The sequence below is a fragment of the Sciurus vulgaris genome, assembly GCF_902686455.1.
Source record: "Sciurus vulgaris genome assembly, chromosome: 16".
In the NCBI taxonomy this organism is placed as follows: Eukaryota; Metazoa; Chordata; class Mammalia; order Rodentia; family Sciuridae; genus Sciurus; species Sciurus vulgaris.
The window spans coordinates 10,701,127-10,722,315 of NC_136477.1; the positions used below are offsets into that span (position 1 = coordinate 10,701,127).

Consider the following 21,189-nt stretch of genomic DNA (forward strand, 5'->3'; position numbering starts at 1 on the left):
TACTGCTTTTATATCCCTGACAGGCATGACTAATCATTCAGGATTGTATCCTGTATTGCTGCCACTAGCTTCCATGCCTCCATAGCAGATATGACCATTGATGAAACTGTTCTGTTCCACTTGCCCTTTCCTTATCCTTTGCCTGGGACAGGTATCAATAATTGATCCTAGCACCTATTCCTGCCATTCTCAGAAGTCTCACCACAGTATTCTGGGCAGGGTGAATTGTATTTGCCATCCCTTCTGTAGATAACACCTCCTCCCCTTGCTCAAGACCCTTGACTGGCCCAGCCCAGCCCGGGAGTGGGAAGAGGCCCTTGCATCTGAGAGCTGTGTCCAGTTCAGGGCACTCACTGCGGGCAGCTGGCCTAAGCCCCAGGTTGCACCTCAGAGAGCACAGCCTGATCTCCAGTCCTCAAGAGGTCCCCTTCTCCAGGACTTTCTCTGAGAACTGCCAACCTCTAAGAACTGGGCAGGCCCCACTTACCCCAGGGTCAGTAGCTGAGACAGTGCTGTCTCAGGGCTTTGATGTGCCTGGGTTCCTGGAAGATGAAGGATAGAGCCAAAGCGAAAGCCTGACCCGTGGGGAGGGTGTAGTGGTGAAGAGATTTGCCTTAGGCCTTTGGTTCCCGCTCTCCACACATGACCCTCCTCCCCTCACCAAGTTCCTTTGAACTTGAAATGGTCCTCTCCAAACAGTTCAGGCACATGCCTGCTTCTCTCCTCCCCACACCCCAGGTATTTAGTCATTATTTTCCTCTCAGATTCCATAACCCTGGCCATAAAAGCCTTGAGTATGGCTGTGGCCTCTGGGTGTCCCAGCCATGGTTTTCATCCCTGCCTGGGACCCTGACTCAGAGAAGGCTGGCCTAGCCTGCCCACTGACCCCAGCTGCACTGCTGCTTGCCTGCTGCCTCTGGCTGGCCCTACTTCCCTCCCTGCACCTACCTGCCTGTCATTTGTTCACCCCGGACCTCAGGAGCCCTACCTGTCTCTCCTGTCTCCCCGCCCTGTACTACCCCCCAACCCTATCTTGTAAGCCAGGTCCCCTGGGGATGGGCCCCTTGGGTCTCCCCTTTCTTTGGGATCACTGTATGAATTTGCCCACTGCTCACAGTTCACTAGTGGGGGATTTAGTCCTCTGACCATTCAAGCTCTCATGCAGGTAGTTCTCTAGATGGCTTGAAGGGGAGGTGCCTCAGGGCTTTTGCCTACGCTCCAGCCTCCTGCTCCAGGGCCTCGGTATGTCTTTCCCAGGGTGTGCTCTGGAAGGTCTGTGGCCCTCCCCTAGCCTCGGTAGAAGCAGGCAGACCAGGCCACAGAGGGATGGTTGGAGCACAGCTCTCTCCTAGAAGAACAGAGATCACACCATGTGAGATTTCTTCTTTGGGGGAGCAGTGACAGCCTAGTCCCTGTTCCGTTCCATGACTGAACTAGGCCTACTATGCTCTTAATCTGTGCAGGCCCTGGGCTAAAACTGGGTAAGCAACCCCTCTAACCTGCCATGGGGTGGATGAAGGAATAGAACAGGCCATAGAAGGCCATCAGGTCTGGGCCATATTGTTAGAACATGTGTCCCCTTTCTGGGGTCCTGCACAAGTTGACCTTGGCCTTGGTCTGTCTAGAGACGAGCTTTGCTAACAACACAGCAACTATCCCAGTGTGTCTGGGATTGAGGGCATTCCAGGACACTTAGCTTTTAGGGCTTATATCAGGACATCCTGGAAAATTAGGATGAGTTGGTTCACCATCTTGTCAGGGATAGTACCATTACCTGTTTGGGCTGCTGCCCTCTTTTCCGGATGGCTGCAGTGGTCCTGAGATCTCTCTCATACATCCCAGTGAGGATAAGTCTATGCCCTTGACCTTACAAGGGTGCCAGGTGGCAGCTTATGCTGTCCCCAGCCTGGACAGGGACTTCAGCATGGCCACAGGGTCCCTGGGGCTATCAATGGCCATTCTGTCTTTCTGGCCTTCTGCAGCTTGAAGCCAACATAACAATCACCATGGATAGGCAGGAACCATGGGCTGGTGACCCTGTTAAAATTGATAGCCTAGGGGGAGATCTGATTGGTACAGTGAAACCCATTCTGAGAGCTGCTGCCAAGAAGGCATTGAGGCCCCAGACTCTCCCTAGAGACCCCTTCTCAGGTTCTCCTGCCTAGTGCTGCCCTTGGAGGACCCAATATCAGCTCTTCCCGGCTGTTCATGGCCATGTGCAGCTCACCCTCTAGAGCTTGGCCTGTCTGTTGCTGTCTTGGCCCCAGGCAGCCCTGTCTGTGCCTCTATGTGCTTTCACTGCCCCGGGGTTCCCAGTTCAGTGGAGGGGGGCTCTGGTCCACATGTACCTACCTCCATGTCCCAGGGATCATGGGAGCATAAGAATGTGACCAGCCCCCTGGGCTGCTCGCGTTTAGCCATCAGGTAAGTCTCTATGCAGGCCTGGGTTCTTCCCTGCACTTGGAAGACAGCTACAGCCAGACAAGCCCCATCTGTGGGGTTTCCCAGCCCAGAACCCTGAGGTGCCATGCAGAGAAAACTGCAATTTATGGGCTTAAGCCATGCTGGAGCATGATCCTCACCCATGATGGCCCTTTTAGGGTCCCTGAGGAGGTTCCTCTGTGCTCCAGCCTTTGTCCCCAGGCCTCTAGGTAGAAATGTCCCCCCAATCCTAGTGACCTGGGCACAGATAAACCAATATTGAGGGCAGCAGTCAGGCTGTACATGTGGAGTGTTTGCTGGTTGACCCCAAAAGGAAAGTGAGTAAGAGCCATTTCATGATGTGGGCAACTCCTTTAGTTCTCCAGCAGCAGCCTGCCAGAAGGTTTTGGGGGTGGCACCGAGGGGACCCTTGGTTACCTTATCTCACCCAAAGAACATGTCACCTTCCACGTGCCCCTGCCCTGAACACAAGCCCAGACTTCTTTCCACCTGGTGGGCATGCATTATGCCTCTTGGGTTAACTAGATTAACCCCACACACAGAGGGGCTCACAGGGTCCTGGTCTCATCAGCCTTGAGCCAGTGAGTTGCTGTTTGTCTATCTGTCTGCCCACCTGCCTGGGCACCCTGCCTGGTTTCCAACTGGGAGTGCTTGGGGCGAGATGGAGTTGGGTTCCTGGCTTAGGGCTAGAGGTGTCTCTGCCATGGTTCCCAGCTTCTTGCCTTGCTGTGGGATGAGGGTGCTGGCTGCTGTGCTGGGGGGTAGCCAGGGTGGTGGAGCACTGTCCCCTGCTAAGCCATGTCCTCCCCCCCAGGTGATCCGCAGGGGCTGGCTGACCATCAACAACATCAGCCTGATGAAGGGTGGCTCCAAGGAGTACTGGTTTGTGCTAACAGCTGAGTCACTGTCCTGGTACAAAGATGAGGAGGTGAGTGGCTGGTGTCAAGGGCTGGGTGACAGTGAGAATGGGCAGGTGTGCCCCACACATGTCCCTCTAGGCGGCATCCATCCATCTGTCTGTGCTTGGGTGTATGTGCTCATTCACTTGGTCATTTGGAAAGGTTCTCTTGAGTGCCACTCTGTTGCAGGAGCTCAGCAACTGGGACTAGAAGACAGATTTGGTATGCTGGGCACTTCTAATCATAACCCAGCCCCTCTGTCCCTGTGGGGTCCTGATGGCGTCAGTTCCCATAGGGGGAAAGGGGCATACAAGGTGAAGAGCTGCCATCAGGTTGGAAATGGACCTTAGGCCACAGCACCATAATGAAGGGGGCCTCACTGTCAAGAGAGGGGTCCCAGCGAAGGGTCAGGAACCCCAGTGCACAGCCAGGCTGCTGGAATGTGGGTTTTGTCGCTCATGGATTTGGCCAGGCCCTCTGGGCCTCAGCTTCCTTACCTGTGAAGTGAGGTAGAATGGTCCCTGTCCCCTGTGCAGTGCATACCCACGATGAGTGTCTTTTGAACATTATCCACATTCGTGTGAGAAGGAGCCACAGAGGCCTCTGGGGACTATGGGAGCAATATTGGGCGGAGTTCTAGCAAGGGGCTCATCCATTCAGCCTGAAACTGCCCCAGCACAGCCCCGGGCCAGTGGATACTCTCTGGGCACTTCAGCTGGGCACTGGCAACCCAGGCCACTTCTCCTCTGTGCTGGCCCACCTTCCCCTTCTGACAGACCCATTTCTTGATCGGTCAGTGTAATGACAACCACAGCTTCGCAGCTTGGGAGTGAAGCCACTTCTTCTTCTTGTTTTTAAATATATATTTTTAGTTGTAGGTGAACACAATACCTGTATTTTATTTTTATGTGGTGCTGAGGCTCAAACCGAGGGCCTCACGTGTGCTAGGAGGGCATGCTACCACTGAGTTGCCAGACCATGAAGCCACTTCTTCACAGTGATGGCCACTAGGGCCAAGCACAAGGGTGCAATGTTTCTCTCCATAAACTCAGCTGAGATTACATTAAGTGGGTTATCAATTTGGGTCTGCAGCAGAAGTCCCCAGTGAAGGCATGTAGAAATTCAGAAATCTGTTTCTTGTGTATGTGTCTGTGAACTTGGCGTGTCCCTGCTGCCAGACTGTTCAGGGCTTGGGCTCTGCCTTCTCCATCACCACCTTAACACATGGCTCCTCCTTGCTTTCCAAGATGGCTGCCCCCATGCCCATCACCACGTGGCTTCCAGCAGCCCCAAGAAGGGAAAAGAAGAATCGGGTACAGGGTCTGGGGTTGTGGCTCAATGGTAGAGTGCTTGCCCGACGTGTGAGACACTAGGTTCAATCCTCAGCACCACATAAAAATAAATAAGTAAAATAAAAAAAGAATTGGGTACAGTGATGCACACCTGTAATCTCAGTGGCTCAGGAGGCTGAGGCAGGAGGATTGCAAGCTCAAAGCCAGCCTCAGCAACTTAGTGAGGCCCTGAGCAACTTAGCAAGACTCCTGTCTCAAAAAATAAAAGCTTTGTGATGTGGCTCATAGTTAAGCACCCCTGGGTTTAATCCCACATACCAGGAAAAAAAAAAAAAAAAGGAAAAGGGAAAGAAAGGGGCCAGATTAGGGAATGCTGCCTCCATTTATGGGCCTCTGAGCAGCCATATGGTCACAGGGCCACTCTGTGTGGAAACTGGGCACCCAGCTAACAGTTCTACCATTCAGAGAAGAAAATGGGTGTCTGTGGTTTCTGAGTATGATGACTAGAGCTTGATGCCTAGTGTTTTACCAGGATCATGGGCAGGTGTCCTCACCTTTATGTCTTGTCTCTCCATCTATAAAGTCAAGACTGTGGCCTGCTTTCTCTGGGGCTGTGGGAGTCAGGGATGTCGCTCAGTAAAGTGCCCCTGGGTTTGATCCCCAATACTGCCCCCCCCCCCAAAAAAAAAAAAAAAAAGAAGAAGCAGCAGCTGCAGCAGCCATGGGATCCATCACTCCTCAAAATGGCCGGGGTGAGGGAGTGGCGACAGCCCTTTCCCCCTCCGCCCCCCTCCTCTTTCTGCCACCAGTCTGAAACTCGGTCTGCTTTGTGGAATGTCTGCTGTCCAGGGTGTTTGGTTCCCTAGGGCAGAACCAGACAGAAGCACCCAAGATGGCAAGGCATTGGATCCCCATCTCTGGCACTGCACAACAGAAAAAAGAAAACTCGGGACTGGCCCCCTGCCTTTTGTTGTTTCAGGAGTGTGGGGATCTTCTGTGGGGGGTTCTGTAGAAGAAAGGCCAGGCCTTGGGCAGGGTGCTGCAGAGCTTCGGCTGGACCGAAACCTGGACCCTGCAGGCCACTGTATGACAGCCCTGCAAGTTCAATTTTAAGAGCGTCTCTTCTTTTCCTTGAGGAAGTGCCCTTTGATTTTCCCTCATTGGGGTGCATTTTAAGAAGGAGCCCCCTACCCTCCCTTGAGGCCCCAAGCTGGAGGCAGGAGCAGGGTTGGGAGGAGGGTCGGACGCCGGTGGTAATGAGAACCAGCCAGACCCGTGAAAGGGGCCCTGTGTGTGCTCCAGACACAAAGCAGGCTAAGATCAGAAGGGGCAGGCGCAAAATAACTGCCCCCTCCCCATGCGCCACTGCCCAAGTTAGGATCCAAGCAGGGACCCTCAACGTCATACACATAGCAGTCACCCCCAAAGGCCAGGCCACCTTCGTAGAAAAGATTTGGTGAGAGGCAAGATGTCAAGATTCCTTTATTTCAGACATTAGCAAGGAGACATTAACTGCAGATAGGGAGGGGGAAGAGTTCAGCTAGAGACCCCAACCCCAGCGCTCCCTTGGCCTTTATCCGGCACCTCTTCTCCCACCCAAGTCCTCCTTCTTTGCTCCAGAATCTTCAGTTAAGTCTCCAACCCAGTGCGCAGCAGGACTTTGGAAGATAACACTTACCTTCAGGTCTGCCTCACTCTGGGGGTGGCACCAAGTTTAGGGGGTTGGCGGGGGCCATCCTGAAGAGCTGCTTGCCCAAGCCCAGCCTAACCAATGTGCAGACTACTGTACACATTCAGAGTCTCCTGAACAGGTAGTCTGAACACTGGGATGGCGGAGCTGGCTGTCCATCCCTCGGGCCCCCAGCACAGCGATGGCAGGGCCACCCTGCCAGGCCATGCCCCAGCTCCTCTGAACAGGCGAGAAAGCCACTGTCCTCCCGCGACAGTCTGCTCTGTCGTGTCTTCTGACGTGGCAAAGCTGCAGCCGGCTCACATCTGGAGAAAGTTGTGGGTTTTCAGGAAATCCGAAGGGGGGGTGGGGGAGGAGGATGGCGGGAGGGAGGGTTTGGGTCGGTGGCCTGTGCGCAGAAGGAGGTCTCCTGGGGTGGGGGAGGGGCTCAAGCGCTCCTGTGTGTCTGTGTTCTGTGTGTGTGTGTGTGTGTGTGTGTGTGTGTGTGTACGCGCGTGATTGTGTATGCGCATGTGCCGGCAGTTTCAGGAAGGCAGCCACCAAGTTCTGGGCGGAATCACACTATAAACAGTTCCAGATGTGGTGTCTCGCTAGGAGCCGAGATGGCTTGTGACTCAGTTACTTGGCCTGGCTGGTTGACTGGAAGCTTCCTGCCTTATGACATGATAGGGTGGGGGCCGCAGAGGCCCTTCCACAAACTTCCAGACAGGGGACAGAAGCTTATGCTGAGGCCCCAACCCTGACCCCCCTTCTAAAGCCTCAAGCCCTTCCCCAAGAAATTGGAGGGCACTGGGCCCTGTGTTCCTGTTTTGTCTATAGCAGCTGTGACAGCCTTTCTTGGATGCCCTCTTTCCCCTGGACTCCCAGGGTGCTCCTATTTCCATGGCCAGTGTTGTATCCTAACTTCTCCTTGCCCAGAACCCTAGGGGTTTGGCCCTGGAGCTAGTCATAAGAGCAACAGTAGAAAACCTCTGGGGCCTCCGTGGGCACCACGCTGGGGCTTTGCCATGTCGTGGCAAGCCTCACTTTCCGTCAGGAGTGTGGAGTGTATGTCCTCCATTGACAGATGGGGAAACCAAGACACCGGTGGGGGAAGTGACCTGTCCAAGGGCACACAGCCAGGAAGGGGCAGAGCTGGCACTTAGCCTCAGCTAGGCATCCATGTGTCCAGCCTCCCATAAGTTCTGCTGCCTGCTGGGGACCCCCTGGGCTCTTCCCTTCCATCACTGTGGCTGCGCTTGAATTCAGAGGTGGCAGCAGGGTTAAACTTCATTCTGGGGCTTTCCAACAGTATGGTGGCAAAACATGTGACATCTGTGTGGTAAAGAAAGAATCGCAGAGAGAACCTGGCTTTGCATCAGGTGGACATGGCCTATGAAGTCCCACAGTGGTTCACACCACCTGCTGTGTGCCCCTGGACAGCCAGCTTTCCTCACTGAGCACACACAGTGTTGTCCTAAGCAGATTGAAGAAGGTTCCTTGAGCTGATGGATGAGCACATGGCCTTGGTCATTGGAACCTCTGCTGCTGCTGTGAATCACATATGTGTGGGAATTAGGGACTGACTGCTTTGATTCCCTGATATAGAAAATTGGTCATGGGCCAGGGAGCAGCTCAATGGTAGAGTGTTTGCCCTACATGCACAAGGCCCTGGGTTCCAACTCCAATACAGCAAAAATAAATAAAAATAAAAGCAAGTTGGGGCTGGGGTTGTAGCTCGGGTAGAGAGCGCTTGCCTGGGCTCAATTCTCAACACCACATATAAATAAATAAAATAAAGGTCCATTGACAGCTTAAAAAAAAAAAAAGATTAAAAAAAGTTGAAATTTAAAAAAAAAAAGAAAAAAAGCAAGTGACACCACTGAAGGGACTCAGCCCCATAATTGGGCACATAGTAACTGCTTAGTCGTAGTTGGTTAGCACAGGTCTTGTGGTACCACCTTCAGCTGTGACTTGCAGGCCTGTGCCCTGGGCCAAGGGCCACACCTCTGAGCTTCCTCCCCAGCCACTGATGGAACTGCATGTCCAACACTTGGGCACTCCCTGAAGGGGCCACCCTTGCAAAGCCACTGACAGCCGGGCATGTAAGTGCATGCCTATAATCCCAGCCACTTGTCAGGCCAAGGCAAGAGATTACAAGTTTGAGGCTATCCTGGGCAACTTAGGGAGACCCTATCTCAAAATAAAAAGGGCTGGGAATATGGCTCAGAGTTACAGTAACCCTGGCTTCGATCCCATTCAAACAAAACAAAAAACAACAAAGTCACCGATATCTTACATGGCACTGGGGCCTGGTTATCAAATTTCCAGCTCTGGGATCATGTGAAGTGGTCAAGGTATATAACCCAACCTGCCCCACTTCTGCTTCAGTCTCTCCCTCTCTACATACAAAATGAGATCATCATGGTAGCTCACTCCTAGGCCCTTTGGGAAGCTTTAGCCCAGTGAGTGCCTTTATTCACTCACTAGAGATAGGGAGGGTTGTGTTCTTATGCCCCCACTGAACAAGATAGATGGGTGTCTGTCCTCCAGGAACTACTGAGCCAGCCCAAGTGACAGGCTGTCACCTGGGTCACTAAAAGCAAGGTCCATCAGGGTGTGGGGTGGGGTCAGTCCATGAGGGTCCCTTCTGCATAAAGCCATGAGGTAGACAAAAGAAATTAATGTAGTTCAAGGCCGTTGGGGTAGGAGCATTCTATGCAAAGGTCCTGGGGTGGGAACCCACTTGGAATGTTCTGAGTGTCAGGAGGACAGAGTAAGGAAGAGAGCTGTGGCAAATGAGTTAATTCACATAAAGTCAGGAACATGGGAAGTGCCACATGCTGGCAGTGGCCCTGGCCCAGCATTCTGGCTTGAGCTTCTTTGGGTTGCTGGACAGTCCAAAGCAATTCCTCTCCCCTCTGCCCTCAGGAGAAGGAGAAGAAGTACATGTTGCCCCTGGACAACCTCAAAATCCGTGATGTGGAAAAAGGTTTCATGTCCAACAAGCACGTCTTTGCCATCTTCAACACAGAGCAGAGGTAAGGGGTCCACAGGGCCTGGGAAGGCTTGGGGTGCAGACTAACAGCCTTGTCCCTCGCCCTTGAGCAGCATACACTGAGTGCTTGCTCTCAGCAGTTCCTGCCTCATGTTCCAGAGAGGGAGTAGGGTGAGAAACAGGGGAAGGAAGAAAAAAAAAAACACCATGGGTGTTTCTGAGGAGTCAGGGCAGAACTCTCTGGGCAGAGATGGGGATGAGGTGAGCCCCAGTGGGGAGGAGGCACAAAGGCTTCTGAGCCCAGGTAGTGCAGGGAACTGACTATGGTCCTCATAGGCGCCCTCTGGTGGTTGTGGGGCAACACTCGGTGGGTAGGGAAAGAGAGGGCCTGGGGCTGGGCTGGGCCAGGTAGGAGGTAATGGAGGCAAGGATACAGAAGAGGAAGGAATGGATTCCAGGTAGATCTAGACAGAGCTGAGGAAATCCTCTTGGACAGACATGAGAGAGAGGCATTAATGGCAAGCCTGAGGACTTGGGACTGAGCTGCTGCAGAAGGCTGAATGGAGCAGCAAGGCAGGGCAGGCTTGGAGTCAGTCAGAACGCAGCTGGGACCATGCTGAGGGGAGGAAGCCTGTGAGATACCCACAGAGTTAGTGGGAGGTGGGGGAGATGCAGAACCTGGTGTCCAGAAATGAAACCCAGGCAGAGATATGAACTGGGGAGTTGCTACTACATGGATGGAACTCAGAGTCTTAAAATCAAGCTGAGGATGTAGCTCTGTGCCAGAGCGCTTGCCCAGTATGACATCCTGGGAAAAAGGGAAAAGAGAGAAAGAAAACAGGTCTGAATCAAATGAGTCCCCCTTCAAGGTAGATAGAAAAGAGGGAGGACCCAGGAAGCTCTTAGGACCTACCTGAGTCAGGGATCAACTATCAGCAAAGGCCCAGCGGTTCTGTGCGACCAGCCAGTGGCCTTGGTGTCCTTCCTGCTAGCCTCAGCACCATCATCCCCACTGCTTATCCCACCCATTCCAGCTGTCTACTGTTTTCTGTAAGAAAAATTCTGTCCTGGGCTAGCTGACCTGCAACTCTGAGACTCAGTTTGGCCACTAGACAGTTCCCAAAACCTTTCAGTTCTAGATTCAGCTCCCTCCCCCGGAAGCCTTCATGTGAACAGGAGAACCTGAGCTCTCCAGTGGGACATGAAGTCCCTCCTAGCTGCGTGACACAAGGCAGCTGTACCATCTCCAAGCCCTGTGCATCCTGAACAGGGGTGACAGTATTACCAGAGATGTCTTTTTTTGGGGGGGGAGGGTACCTGGGATTGAACTCAGGGGTACTCGACCACTGAGCCACATCCCCAGACCTATTTGGTATTTTATTTAGAGACAGGACCTCACTGAGTTGCTTAGCAACTTGCTTTTGCTGAGGCTGGCTTTAAACTCTTGATCCTCCTGCCTCAGCCTCCCAAGCTGCTGGGATTACAGGCGTGTACCACTGAGCCCGGCATATCTTTTAAGACTGGGATCAAGGCAATTGGAGTAGTAATGGAAACAAGATAAACAATTCCTTGTGTAGTTACGGAAATTAAGTCTAAACTTTACCATCAGGGGAAGGGAGGCAGCTCTAGGTATTGGGGCCCAGACCCTGCTTCTTGTTTCTCAGACTTCCTGAACACATGGCTCCTACCTCTTTGCCCATGAGGCTGACCAAATTCTAGCCATTGTGAAGCAAGGAACAGAAAGGAGAAGAGCAACAAGGCCTGCCCTTTCCCTTTGACTCCCTCCAGAAGTCTTTCAGAGCAACCACTCACTGATGCTGGTTAGTCAGAGTTCTGTGATGGAGCCCTGCCTAACCTCAAAAGCAGTACTCACTTGAGAACTTTAGGCCAACTTGGCTGTCTTAGCCCCACCTGTGTATGGGATGGGCTGGCATGTGTGCCATTTGGCACCACAGGGCCTGACCTGTAGAACACTTAACAAACCCCGTCCCTCCTGTCTTACTTCTCATTTCCTTGGTGCTCTGCTTCTACCCACCAACCCACACTGGCACAGCACAGCATAAACCTTGCCAAGAGGCTTGGTCCTATCCTGGGGTTCCCATTCCACCCACTCCCAGGAATCAGCCACATGCTAGACCTCATGTACTATAGCCACTGGCCACATGTAGTTATTTACATGCAAAGTTGTCAGAAGAAGTGAAATTAAAAATGCATTCCTTTGGTTGCTCTGGCCCCATTCCTAGTGTTGAGAAGCCTTCTGTGGTGGGGGCAGGAGGAGGGGGTGGAACTCAGTGACACACACTTACCTAGCATAGGTGAGTTCCCGGATTCAGTCCCCAGCACTGCAAAAAATAAAAATTCAAAGCATTTTATAGAAGCTGCCTGTAGCTTGGGGCTGCCACATTGAACAGTATGAGTAAGAACATTTCTACCAATGGGCTTGGTGGTGTATACCTGTAATCCCAGCAGCTCCAGAGGCTGAGGCAGGAGGATTGCAAGCTCAAAGCCAGCCTCAGCAACTCAGTGCAAGCCTGTCTTAAAAAATTAAAAGTGCTGGGGATATGGCTCACCCTGGGTTCAATTCCTAGTACCCGAAAAATTAAAAAAGACATTTCCACTGTCACAAAGTTCTGGTGGATGTTATCTCTGTAGGCTTCCTCAATGGGACCTTCCCAACCAAAGGAGGGTGTTATGAATCACGTGCCCTCTTTGGGGCTTTTTGACAGCCCTTGTCCCCTCAATGAGGGGTATAGGCAGTTTCCAGAAAAGAGTTGGCACAGCCAACAAAAACTAAAAGCTGTAGGTGCTACTGTACCAGGCATTCCCTGATCCTAACTCACAGTGACCCCTTAGCATGATGGCGGAAGGTGAAGCCATCCTGGAGCCAAGGTCAGGTTTGTGTCTCTGCTCAGGCAGAAAGAGCCAGAGCCCACACCTCTTAGAGGTCAGTCAAGTCCACAGGCAGGGTCAAGCACATGCCCCTTCTCTCCTGCCTCAGGAACGTCTACAAGGATTTGCGGCAGATCGAGCTAGCCTGTGACTCCCAGGAGGATGTGGACAGCTGGAAGGCTTCCTTCCTACGAGCCGGGTCTACCCTGAGAAGGATCAGGTGAGGAGCCGCCCCATCCACCCAGCACACCTGACGCCCGAGCTGACCCATCTGGGAGGGAAAGGAGGCAGGTCATGTCTAAGCCTTGTTTGCAAGGGATTCTCTGAAGGCACGTAGCTGACCCCACGTAAGTGAGCAGAGCAGAAAAGGGATCAACTTGTCATCAGAATCCTAAAAGTTCTTCAACTGAAGCCACGAACAAGGATCTACACGGACTTGGGTCCCATCTGCTTGGTTTCTCTCTTCTCCTCCCATCCTTGAGGTGGAGTGAGACATGGATGCCCTTGGTCCCAAATATGTTGTTACCACACCTAGGGGAAAGGATCTGGTGGGGGTGGAAGGTATCTACAAGGCTGTCAGAGGCCCTGACAACCAGAGGTGTTTAGTTATTGGTGGTACGGGGTAAGCAATACCCGAAGAGAGGGGACTCGCCACAGTCGCCTCGGGCCACAGTCACCCCTCACCACCGCTGCTCCCTCTTGCAGGCAGAGAATGAGGATGGGGCTCAGGAGAACACCTTCTCCATGGACCCGCAGCTGGAGCGGCAGGTGGAAACCATTCGCAACCTGGTAGACTCATATGTGGCCATCATCAACAAGTCCATCCGAGACCTCATGCCAAAGACCATCATGCACCTCATGATCAACAATGTGAGTGCAAAATTCAAATTAGAATGAATCACACCTTTTAAACATTGGAACCTGGATTGCAGGCCACACTCGATCCTGGTTCCATTTAATCAGGTAATTGGAACTAACACTCTGATCTTACCTAAGTTTGTCCTACCCTGGGACAAGGATAAAATTAACAAGCAAAAACTGGTAATATTTAAAGAAAAGCAGTTAAAAAATGTAATGGGAGAAAAGATATCAATAAAGGAATAAGATGCTAGGAATAAGGGCTGGGGATGGAGCTCAGTGGTAGAGCCCTTGCCTAGCATGTCCTTAGCACCACATAAAAATGAACAAATAAAATAAAGGCATACTGTCCATCTGCAACTACAAAAAATTGAAAATAAATTTTAAACAATTTTAAAAGACATAATGGAATAAAAGATATCAAGAGAGGGATAAGATACAAGGAATAGGGCTTGGGGAATGGCTTAGTGGTAGAGCACTTGCCTAGCATGCATGAGGCCCTTGATTTCATCCCCAGCACTACAAAAAGAAAAAAAGATACTAGAAATTGTTTGAATGAGAATCTTGTGAGTGAGAAAAGCATTTTGAATACACCCTGAGGGACTCAGCAGACAGCTGGGTAGAAAGTTTACCAGATACACTTCCAGCTATGCACTCCAATGTAAAGGAAAAACCAGGTCAGGTACATGGTGCATGCCTGTAATCCCAACTGAGCACAGGTTCAGGGCCAGCCTGGACAATTTAGTGAGACCCAATCTCAAAATAAAAAGGGCTGGGGATATTGCCTCAGTGGTAGAGTGTTTGACTAACTTATGTTGGGTTTCAATTCCTAAGACTGCAAAAAGTAAAAAGGGGAATAAAAAGGTAAAGCCAAAGAAATCTCTGCTTTGGGTAAAGGGTGGTTTTTCAGTCATGGTGGACCACTGAGTTCTTGGCCGGGGTGATTTTTATCTCCAGACGAAGGCCTTCATCCACCACGAGCTACTGGCCTACCTATACTCGTCAGCAGACCAGAGCAGCCTTATGGAAGAGTCAGCCGACCAGGCCCAGCGGCGGGATGACATGCTACGCATGTACCATGCACTCAAAGAGGCACTCAACATCATTGGGGACATCAGCACCAGCACTGTGTCCACCCCCGTGCCCCCACCTGTTGACGACACTTGGCTCCAGAGCACCAGCAGCCACAGGTCTGGGAGACTTTCCCTTGCATGCAGTGGAAGCTGCTGCCTGTGGGTGCCCAGCTCCCTCCAAATGTCCTTGAGGGTCCTGGCAGGAAATAGGGCACAACCAAAGGGTAGGCGGGATAAAGGGGCCCAACCCCAGATGGCACAGCACTAAGGGCTGAGCTCCTGTCCTGCCTGAAGAAACAAAGGAAGAGGTGGGTTCAAGGTGCTAGTCAGGGCTGGAGGGGTAGAAGCTGCACATATATAACCCCTACTCCTCATTTTCCTACTTTCCTGCTTTCTGTGCTTCCCATTAGTTAAACCCTACTGAGAGCAAGAGGCCTGGGTGATGCTGGCCATAGGGGGTTAGCCTCCTGGAACAGAGAAGGAAATATAGGGAGGCAAAAGGAGTGCCTAACCAGTATAACCCACCACCCAGAGCCATTAGGTAGAACCTGTACCTATTTGCATGGGATATGGGAACACCAAGCAGGAACACTAACTAGCGACAGGAAAGGTGGTGGCTCTGCTGAGACCTCAGAGCACCACAGAGTGACCCAATGTCCAGGTCTGGGGAACAGTGGGTGCCCAGGCTCAGCAGGGAACCCATGTAGGGGCTTGCTGGCTCTGCAGTGTCTGGAGGCAGTAGGACTGGATTCTGGAAGAATCTTGGACTGTGAGGGTGAATCAGAGGTCATGGGAAAGTCCAAGTCGGGTCTGCTACATGGTAAATGTCCCTCGGGGGTGCAGGCATGACATCAGAGAAGCTGGAGCGCTTGGTGGCATAGGCGAGGCAGTGTTGGGTCTTGGCTCCAGCTGCGGGTGGTAATAGTCACTGCTGAGCAGCAGGTCTGGGGAAGGGAAGAGAATCTCACTGCACCTTTGTTGCCTCTGTGGCCAGCAGCCCCCAAATCTGGGTCCCCAGTGCCACCCTGGGGCCAGTGCTAACACCTACCCACTTCACCTCACAGCCTCTCCCCGCTTCCTCCACAGCCCCACTCCACAGCGCCGACCGGTGTCAAGTGTGCACCCACCAGGCCGGCCCCCTGCAGTTGAGAGGTCCCACACCAGGCCCCCCCTGATTCCCGTGCCTGTGGGGTCGCAGGCTCCTTCTCAGCACCCCCCATTCCATCCCGACCTGGACCCCAGAGCGTGTTGCCAACAATGATCCCTTCTCAGCCCCACCTCAGATCCATCTCGGCCAGCACGGATTCCCCCTGGAATACCCCCTGGAGTGCCCAGGTAAGGCTATACCCCCCTGGCTGCCTGTTCATCTAGAGCGCCCAGCCTCACCCTGGGGTCTCCTCTTGAATCTGACTCCCTCCCTCCTAAAGATCTCCACCATGGTCCAAGCAGGGAGTGGAGTTGTCACCTTCCTGGGCAAAATTGGGGCCCAAAGAGGCCAAGTCCTTTGCCCAAGGTCACAGAATAGTAGAAATCAGGGTGACTCCAGAGTTCCTGGCTTGTCCTCTTAGACCTAAGTGGTGGGGCAGCCATGTAGCTTGGCACCTCTCACCCTGGCACCAGGCATACCATTTACCTGTTTCCCCACTGAGGACAAACGCCTGTGCCAGCTGTTGCACTTTGCTCCTCCTGTGGGCCAGCTCTGTTCTTTCCACTTCTGTGAAGAACCTGAGATCAGGGAGGGCAGGGACTTGCCCAGGGTCATACAGCAAGCCAGTGACTATGACACTACCAGACAAGCTAGATTTGTCAATTCCTTCCTGGCACCCAAGCAGCCTGTGGTGTACCCAGTACTGGGAACACCTTGGGGTGGGGTGGGCTGGGGCTGGGTCTTCATAGTTGCCCTGCTTCCAGCCTCACTGCCCTCTCCCCCTCCCCATCTGTCTTTTATTCTCTTTGCAGCAGAAGACCCCCTGCTGCACCCAGCCGGCCCACCATTATCCGCCCAGCCGAGCCCTCCCTGCTCGACTAGGCCGCACAGGGGCGTTTCCTCGGGGGGCTTCACGTACCTGCAGTGCAGGAGCTTCGGTGTCTGGGCCCCTCGGCTGCCCCTGGCCCTCCTGCCCATTCTGGGACCAGGCTCCCTGTGGGCAGCCCCTGCCCCATCCTCCCTAACCTTGGCCCCAGTCAGGGGCTGGCCTGGCCCCATTCCTGACTGGTACACCAGAGTGAAGGGCCCCCCGGAGCCCCAGGCAGGGGTGGGGGGGTTCCAGGGGCACTGCACTTTGCGGGATGGGGTCTCAGGGTGGCAGTGGGAATAACCAACCATCTTGAATGACGGATCCAGGCTGTGGTGGCAGGGACTCTGCCAGGAGCCCCTCCGGCCAGGGAAATTCATATAGGAACAGGCTTTCTGGAAGCTGGGGTGCCAAGGGCATCTGTATCCCCTAGCCCTTGTTGGACAAGGAGTATTTCCACCTCTCTCCCAGAGCTCCCCAGCAGCAAGCCAGGCCCGTGGCACAGGACTGCCCACCCCATCCAAGTTGTACATATTCCTTCTTAGGGCCATATGTAACCACAGCCTGAGCCCAGCCCAGCCTTGGCTACCGGAGGTGCCTTTACCAGGCCTGGGACCCTCAGCCCGGGCCAGCCTCACTTTCCTCTCTGGGTGCCCTCCTTCTTCTGGGTCTCTCAGGATGGCCTGGGCTCTGTGTGGGTTGCAGAGGCTTTGGGAGGCCTCTCATCTCCATCAGGCCTCTCCACCAGGCGGGCCCCAGGCACCTCTCTCTGAGCAGAACTTCTTGCTCACCGCCTTGCTCGGTTTGACCACTGTAAGTGCCTGCACTCTGTATCCTATTAATAAACTAAATAAAGGGAAGAACCTTCTGGTGGCTGCTGTGTGGGCCTTTTGTGTCAGTGTTCAGGCTGAGGTTGTGGCTGCCAGCCTCCCCCTGGGGCTTCTCACCAGACCCTTTTCCCTTCCATGAAGAGCCCCACCCCTACCTCACTCAGCAAGGGCTGTGCTCTGGGGCAGTCATGTTTCTGGAAGAAGCCTGACTCTAGGGGAGAGCTTTCACCTTCCTCAGCACCCCAAGAATCTGAATGGCTCCCTGCTCACTCCCAACCCCCACCCCCATGCCTGGCTGCTGCAAGTGATCCAGCGCTGATATGGAACAGGAATCCCAGCTGCCACCCAGACCCTGCATGGTCTGACTCCCTCCCCACCTCCAGGTCCCTCTTTTCCCTCTCTTGCTCTCCTGGGGGACCCAGGCCTTTTGGCCCAGCTGGGGACACAGTCAAACTTTGCTTTCTGATTTTTCTTTTGTGCCCAGGCGACCACCTCCATCGGCTCCTGCCCGACCTTTCTTCTGAGCTACTTCGTGGGAGATCCCTCCCGCCTGCCTGGCTGCCCTCTTAGGGGCAGGTCTGTCCCAGCTGGTGTCCCTGAGCCCCAATCACCAGGCTCTCTGATTTTCTGACCATAATTTATTGACTCCAGTATGCAGGCAGGACCACCCTTGTTCCTTGGGGCTCCTGCACCGGCTTTGGCCAGACCACCCTCAGCCCTGTCAGAGCCCCGTGCAGGGGGAGGGGAGGGTGGTCCTGCAGGCCATCTCCTGGAGTTCTGTTACCAGACCTCATACCCAGCAGGCCCCCCGCTGGGCCGAGGGGCCAGGGCCCCTTCCTGTCAAATAAGTGACTATCCTGGCAAGAACTCTGCAGGCGTGTCTCCTTTTCAACCCCTGACACGAACAGGCCACCCCCAGCCTAAAAGAGAACTAAGGCATAGGGTCCCACAAGCAGCAGGCACCCTCCCACCATAAGCTGCTTGGAGGGTCCAGGTGGGGACGCAGGGGAAGTCTGCTTCCTGGTCCTGTCCTACTCCAGGTGGTGCTGGTACAGGCTAGAAGACTTGAGCTAAGAGCACATTTACAGGGGGTGGGGCCAGGAAATCCGAGGGTTGCATTCAAATACTGCAATTCCCACCGTGCACAACTTCCAGGAGAGTAGAAGCAGACACTGTGCTTCCCCTTTGGAGGGCCCAGGTATGCAAGCCAGCGGTGCTCTCTGCACAACCCAGGAAAGGAGGAAACGCATGGGGGCCACACTTGTGGTTGTCACTGCACGGTCTCCCCTCCTACAGGAAGCTACATGGGGAGAAACCCCCAATTCACACCCGCACACACCCACTGCCCCTTTTTCCAGTTTTTCCTCCAGTGCTGGGGCTACGTGGGCACTGGGTGCTTGTCCTGGAAGAAGCGCTTGAGCGTGCAGACTTGCAGCACGGCCACCAGCAGCAGCACTGCTACATTGACAGCTGACCAGAAGTTGACCCGCTCCAGGTTGCCTTCCTGCAAGTTGCGGTCCCGAGCCTCGAAGGCCCGCAGCAGTGTGAGCATTTGGATGCTGCGTTCCAGCCGGGTCCTCATGGTCTCAATGGATTCCTGTAGGCAGAGTAAGGGGCAGGGGCAGGCCTCCAATAAAATGAGGAAACAGCAATGCCATGTTGGGCAGGAGAGAGAATTGAGAACAGAATTCAGCCAGGATGTCTAAGTCTGAATCCTCTCTGCCACTCTGGCTGTGTAACTATAAACAAGTTAAATAACCTATTTAGGCCTCAGTTCACTCTCCCCACCACCCCCACATTTGGTACTGGAGACTGCGTCAAGGACGCTCTATTTGGAGCTACATCCCCAGCCATTTTTTATTTTGAGATAGTCTTGCAAAGTTGCTGAGGCTGGTCTCGAACTTGCATACCTACTGCCTCAGCCTCAAGTAGCTAGAATTACAAGCACATGCCGCCACATCCAGCTCTGTTTACTCTTCTGTTGACCTCAGCGTTGCTGTGAAAATTGAATTCCTAGGACTGTGGATGTAGCTCAGTGGCAGAGTGCCTGCTTAGCATGCGTAAGGTCCTCAGTTGAATTTCCAACACCAAAAAAAGAAAAAGAAAACAGGTTAAATGTCTAGATATAAGTGTACAGAATATATTTACTAGCAATTAACAGAATAATTGGTTGCAGCCAGGTACAGTGGCACACTCCTGTAAACCCAGAAACTCAGGAGTTTGGGAGACTGAAGAAGGAGGACTGCAAGTTCACCTTGCCAGTCTTGGCAACACACGGAGACCCTGTCTTAAAATAAAAAATAAAATGGGCTGGGAATGTGGTTCAGTGATAGAGCGCCCCTGGGCTCAATCCCCAGTGCCTGGGGGGGAAAAAAAAGATTGTTGAAGTCACACTGCCTGGGTTCAAATATCAGCCCTAATAGTTGGCTAGTTGTGTGGCCTTAGTTACTTGACCTTGTGCCTCAATTTTACCACCTACAAAATGGGGAGACAGCACAGCCCCTACTTCATGGGGTGCTTATGAAAACTTGATATATGAGTTATTGATGGAATAACTATGTATTAAGACCTTAGAACAGCATTTACTCCTAGAAATGAGCTACTATTTTAACTGACATACTACTATTAAGTTGGGGACAGGTGAGGCAGTCAGACCAAGAGGGAGACAGTCAACGAGGAAGAGTAGGATGCCCTGCTGACATGCTAGAAATCTGACAAGCAGCCCAGCTCAGCCTGGTCGCACCTTGATGTCCTCCATTTTGACATCCAGCATCTCCTCTGGCTCCACAGCCTCTGCCCAGCCCTCCACCTCCTCATCATCTTGCAAGCTGTCAAAGATGAGCTCGAAGAACACCAGCTTCTCGGAGATGGTGCTAAAGGAGTTGTCAAAGCACAGCTTGTAGTCCCCGGCCTCTGTAGGCTCCACGCTGGGCAGACAGACACACAGACATGACTATTAGCGGCCAGCAAAACGGACTCTGGGGCAGGCAGAGGGGTAGTAACCTGAGGCCGCTGCAGAGGGGCAGGGCTGTAACTGAACCCAGGCAGGCAGCAAGACTTAACTCACGTGTGCACCCCGTCAGCCTTGCGGGACTCACTGACCAACAGCACACCCTGAGGGCTCTCCAGCGTGAAATCCACGTCCAGACCAGCACCTCCAATCACCTGGGAGACAGGTAAGAATGGGTCGAGGTAGAAGGGCACCTACCACAGAGGTCCGAGCTGAACCAACCTGCCCAGATGCAAAGAGACCACCAAAGGGCTGAGCGCTGACACGTACGCCTACACCTACAACTGGGTCACGCCTCCCAACTGCCCCTCTAGTCGCACCCTTGGCCCTGCCTCCGTCCTCACTGATTTGACAGCCTCAGAGTGAGTTCTTTCATCAGGGCATACCCTGTCAGAAGTCCTTGATCGATGTTTACCTTGCCACGCCACTTTACTTGGCACTGCTCCAACTGAGATGCCAGGGCCCTGCTTCCCTTTAAACCTACCTCCGAGAAACCCTCATGTTGACCATTCCCTTTTAGTTTAGCCTACATATAATATGGCCACGCCCACCCGCAAGGCTCCCGCCCTTTTACTTCCCATTGGCCCCGCCCCCCACTCTCTCACTCTAGCCCCGCCTACACTGCTCCCACCCCTTCCGCTCACACGCGCCGCGCCATCCGGCTAAGCTCTCCCTAGCTCCGCCCCCGCGTTCACTCAATGGCTCCTCCCGCTTCCCGCTTTAATGCACGCCTTGCCTCGGCTGCTTGGCCACGCCCCCCTTCCTCTGGCCCCCACTAGTTCCAGGGTCCAGGACCCTTTACCTGGTACTCGGCCTCGAGGCTTGCGTTGGCCGGCGCGGACTGGTAGAAGCACTGCTTCCTCCCCGCGGGCAACAAGAACGTGAACTCGCCGTCCTGGATCGGCGGAGGCCCTGCCCCTCCCACTCCCACTGGCGGCAATAGCAGCCACAGGGCCAGGAATAGGGCCGAGCCGGCCGCCATCCTCCGGGTCACCCTCTGGTCTGCAAACTGGTTGCGGTTCCTTTAAGAGTTAGCCCTGCCCACTCTGCTACTCGGCGGAGCTCATTGGTAGCCACTTCTTCGCGTGACCAGAAACGCTCAGGGAACCGTGAAGGACCCCTGAGAGGGAAGCTGACCGGGTGAATGCCATATGCGTATGAAAAGACTCAACGGAGAATTTTCTTTTTTTTTTTTTTAAGTCTCAAGCTTTAGT

General features: G+C 53.5%; 2 protein-coding genes across 2 annotated transcripts in view; one reads left to right on the forward strand and one right to left on the reverse strand.

Moving 5' to 3' along the window:
• Positions 1–17,003, forward strand: part of DNM2 (dynamin 2) — an 84,489-nt gene extending 67,486 nt beyond the window's left edge. The window contains 11 exon segments of the mRNA XM_079114686.1: positions 3,257–3,370; positions 9,234–9,343; positions 12,299–12,387; positions 12,390–12,409; positions 12,895–13,059; positions 14,005–14,237; positions 15,207–15,310; positions 15,313–15,366; positions 15,369–15,401; positions 15,404–15,455; positions 16,080–17,003. Coding sequence (XP_078970812.1) covers positions 3,257–3,370; positions 9,234–9,343; positions 12,299–12,387; positions 12,390–12,409; positions 12,895–13,059; positions 14,005–14,237; positions 15,207–15,310; positions 15,313–15,366; positions 15,369–15,401; positions 15,404–15,455; positions 16,080–16,149 — 1,044 coding nt within the window. The 3' untranslated portion in view covers positions 16,150–17,003.
• Positions 17,004–17,585: 582 nt separating this feature from the next.
• On the reverse strand, positions 17,586–21,022 carry TMED1 (transmembrane p24 trafficking protein 1). The gene is made up of 4 exons (XM_079114730.1): positions 20,778–21,022; positions 20,033–20,130; positions 19,709–19,892; positions 17,586–18,562 (listed from the first exon to the last, which is right to left on the reverse strand). The coding sequence occupies exons 1-4, from the start codon at positions 20,955–20,957 to the stop codon at positions 18,344–18,346; spliced, it is 681 nt and encodes a 226-aa protein (XP_078970856.1). The 5' UTR covers positions 20,958–21,022; the 3' UTR covers positions 17,586–18,343.
• Positions 21,023–21,189: the final 167 nt, after the last annotated feature.

What these genes read in the sequence shown, in the direction of transcription:
- TMED1 (XM_079114730.1), bottom strand. Translation starts at nt 20,957, where the DNA reads ATGGCGGCCGGCTCGGCCCTATTCCTGGCCCTGTGGCTGCTATTGCCG. An exon ending in GCCTCGAGGCCGAGTACCAG is followed by an intron (nt 20,131 to 20,777) that starts GTAAAGGGTCCT and finishes CCTGTCTCCCAG; the next exon opens with GTGATTGGAGGTGCTGGTCT. An exon ending in TCAAAATGGAGGACATCAAG is followed by an intron (nt 18,563 to 19,708) that starts GTGCGACCAGGC and finishes CTCTGCCTACAG; the next exon opens with GAATCCATTGAGACCATGAG.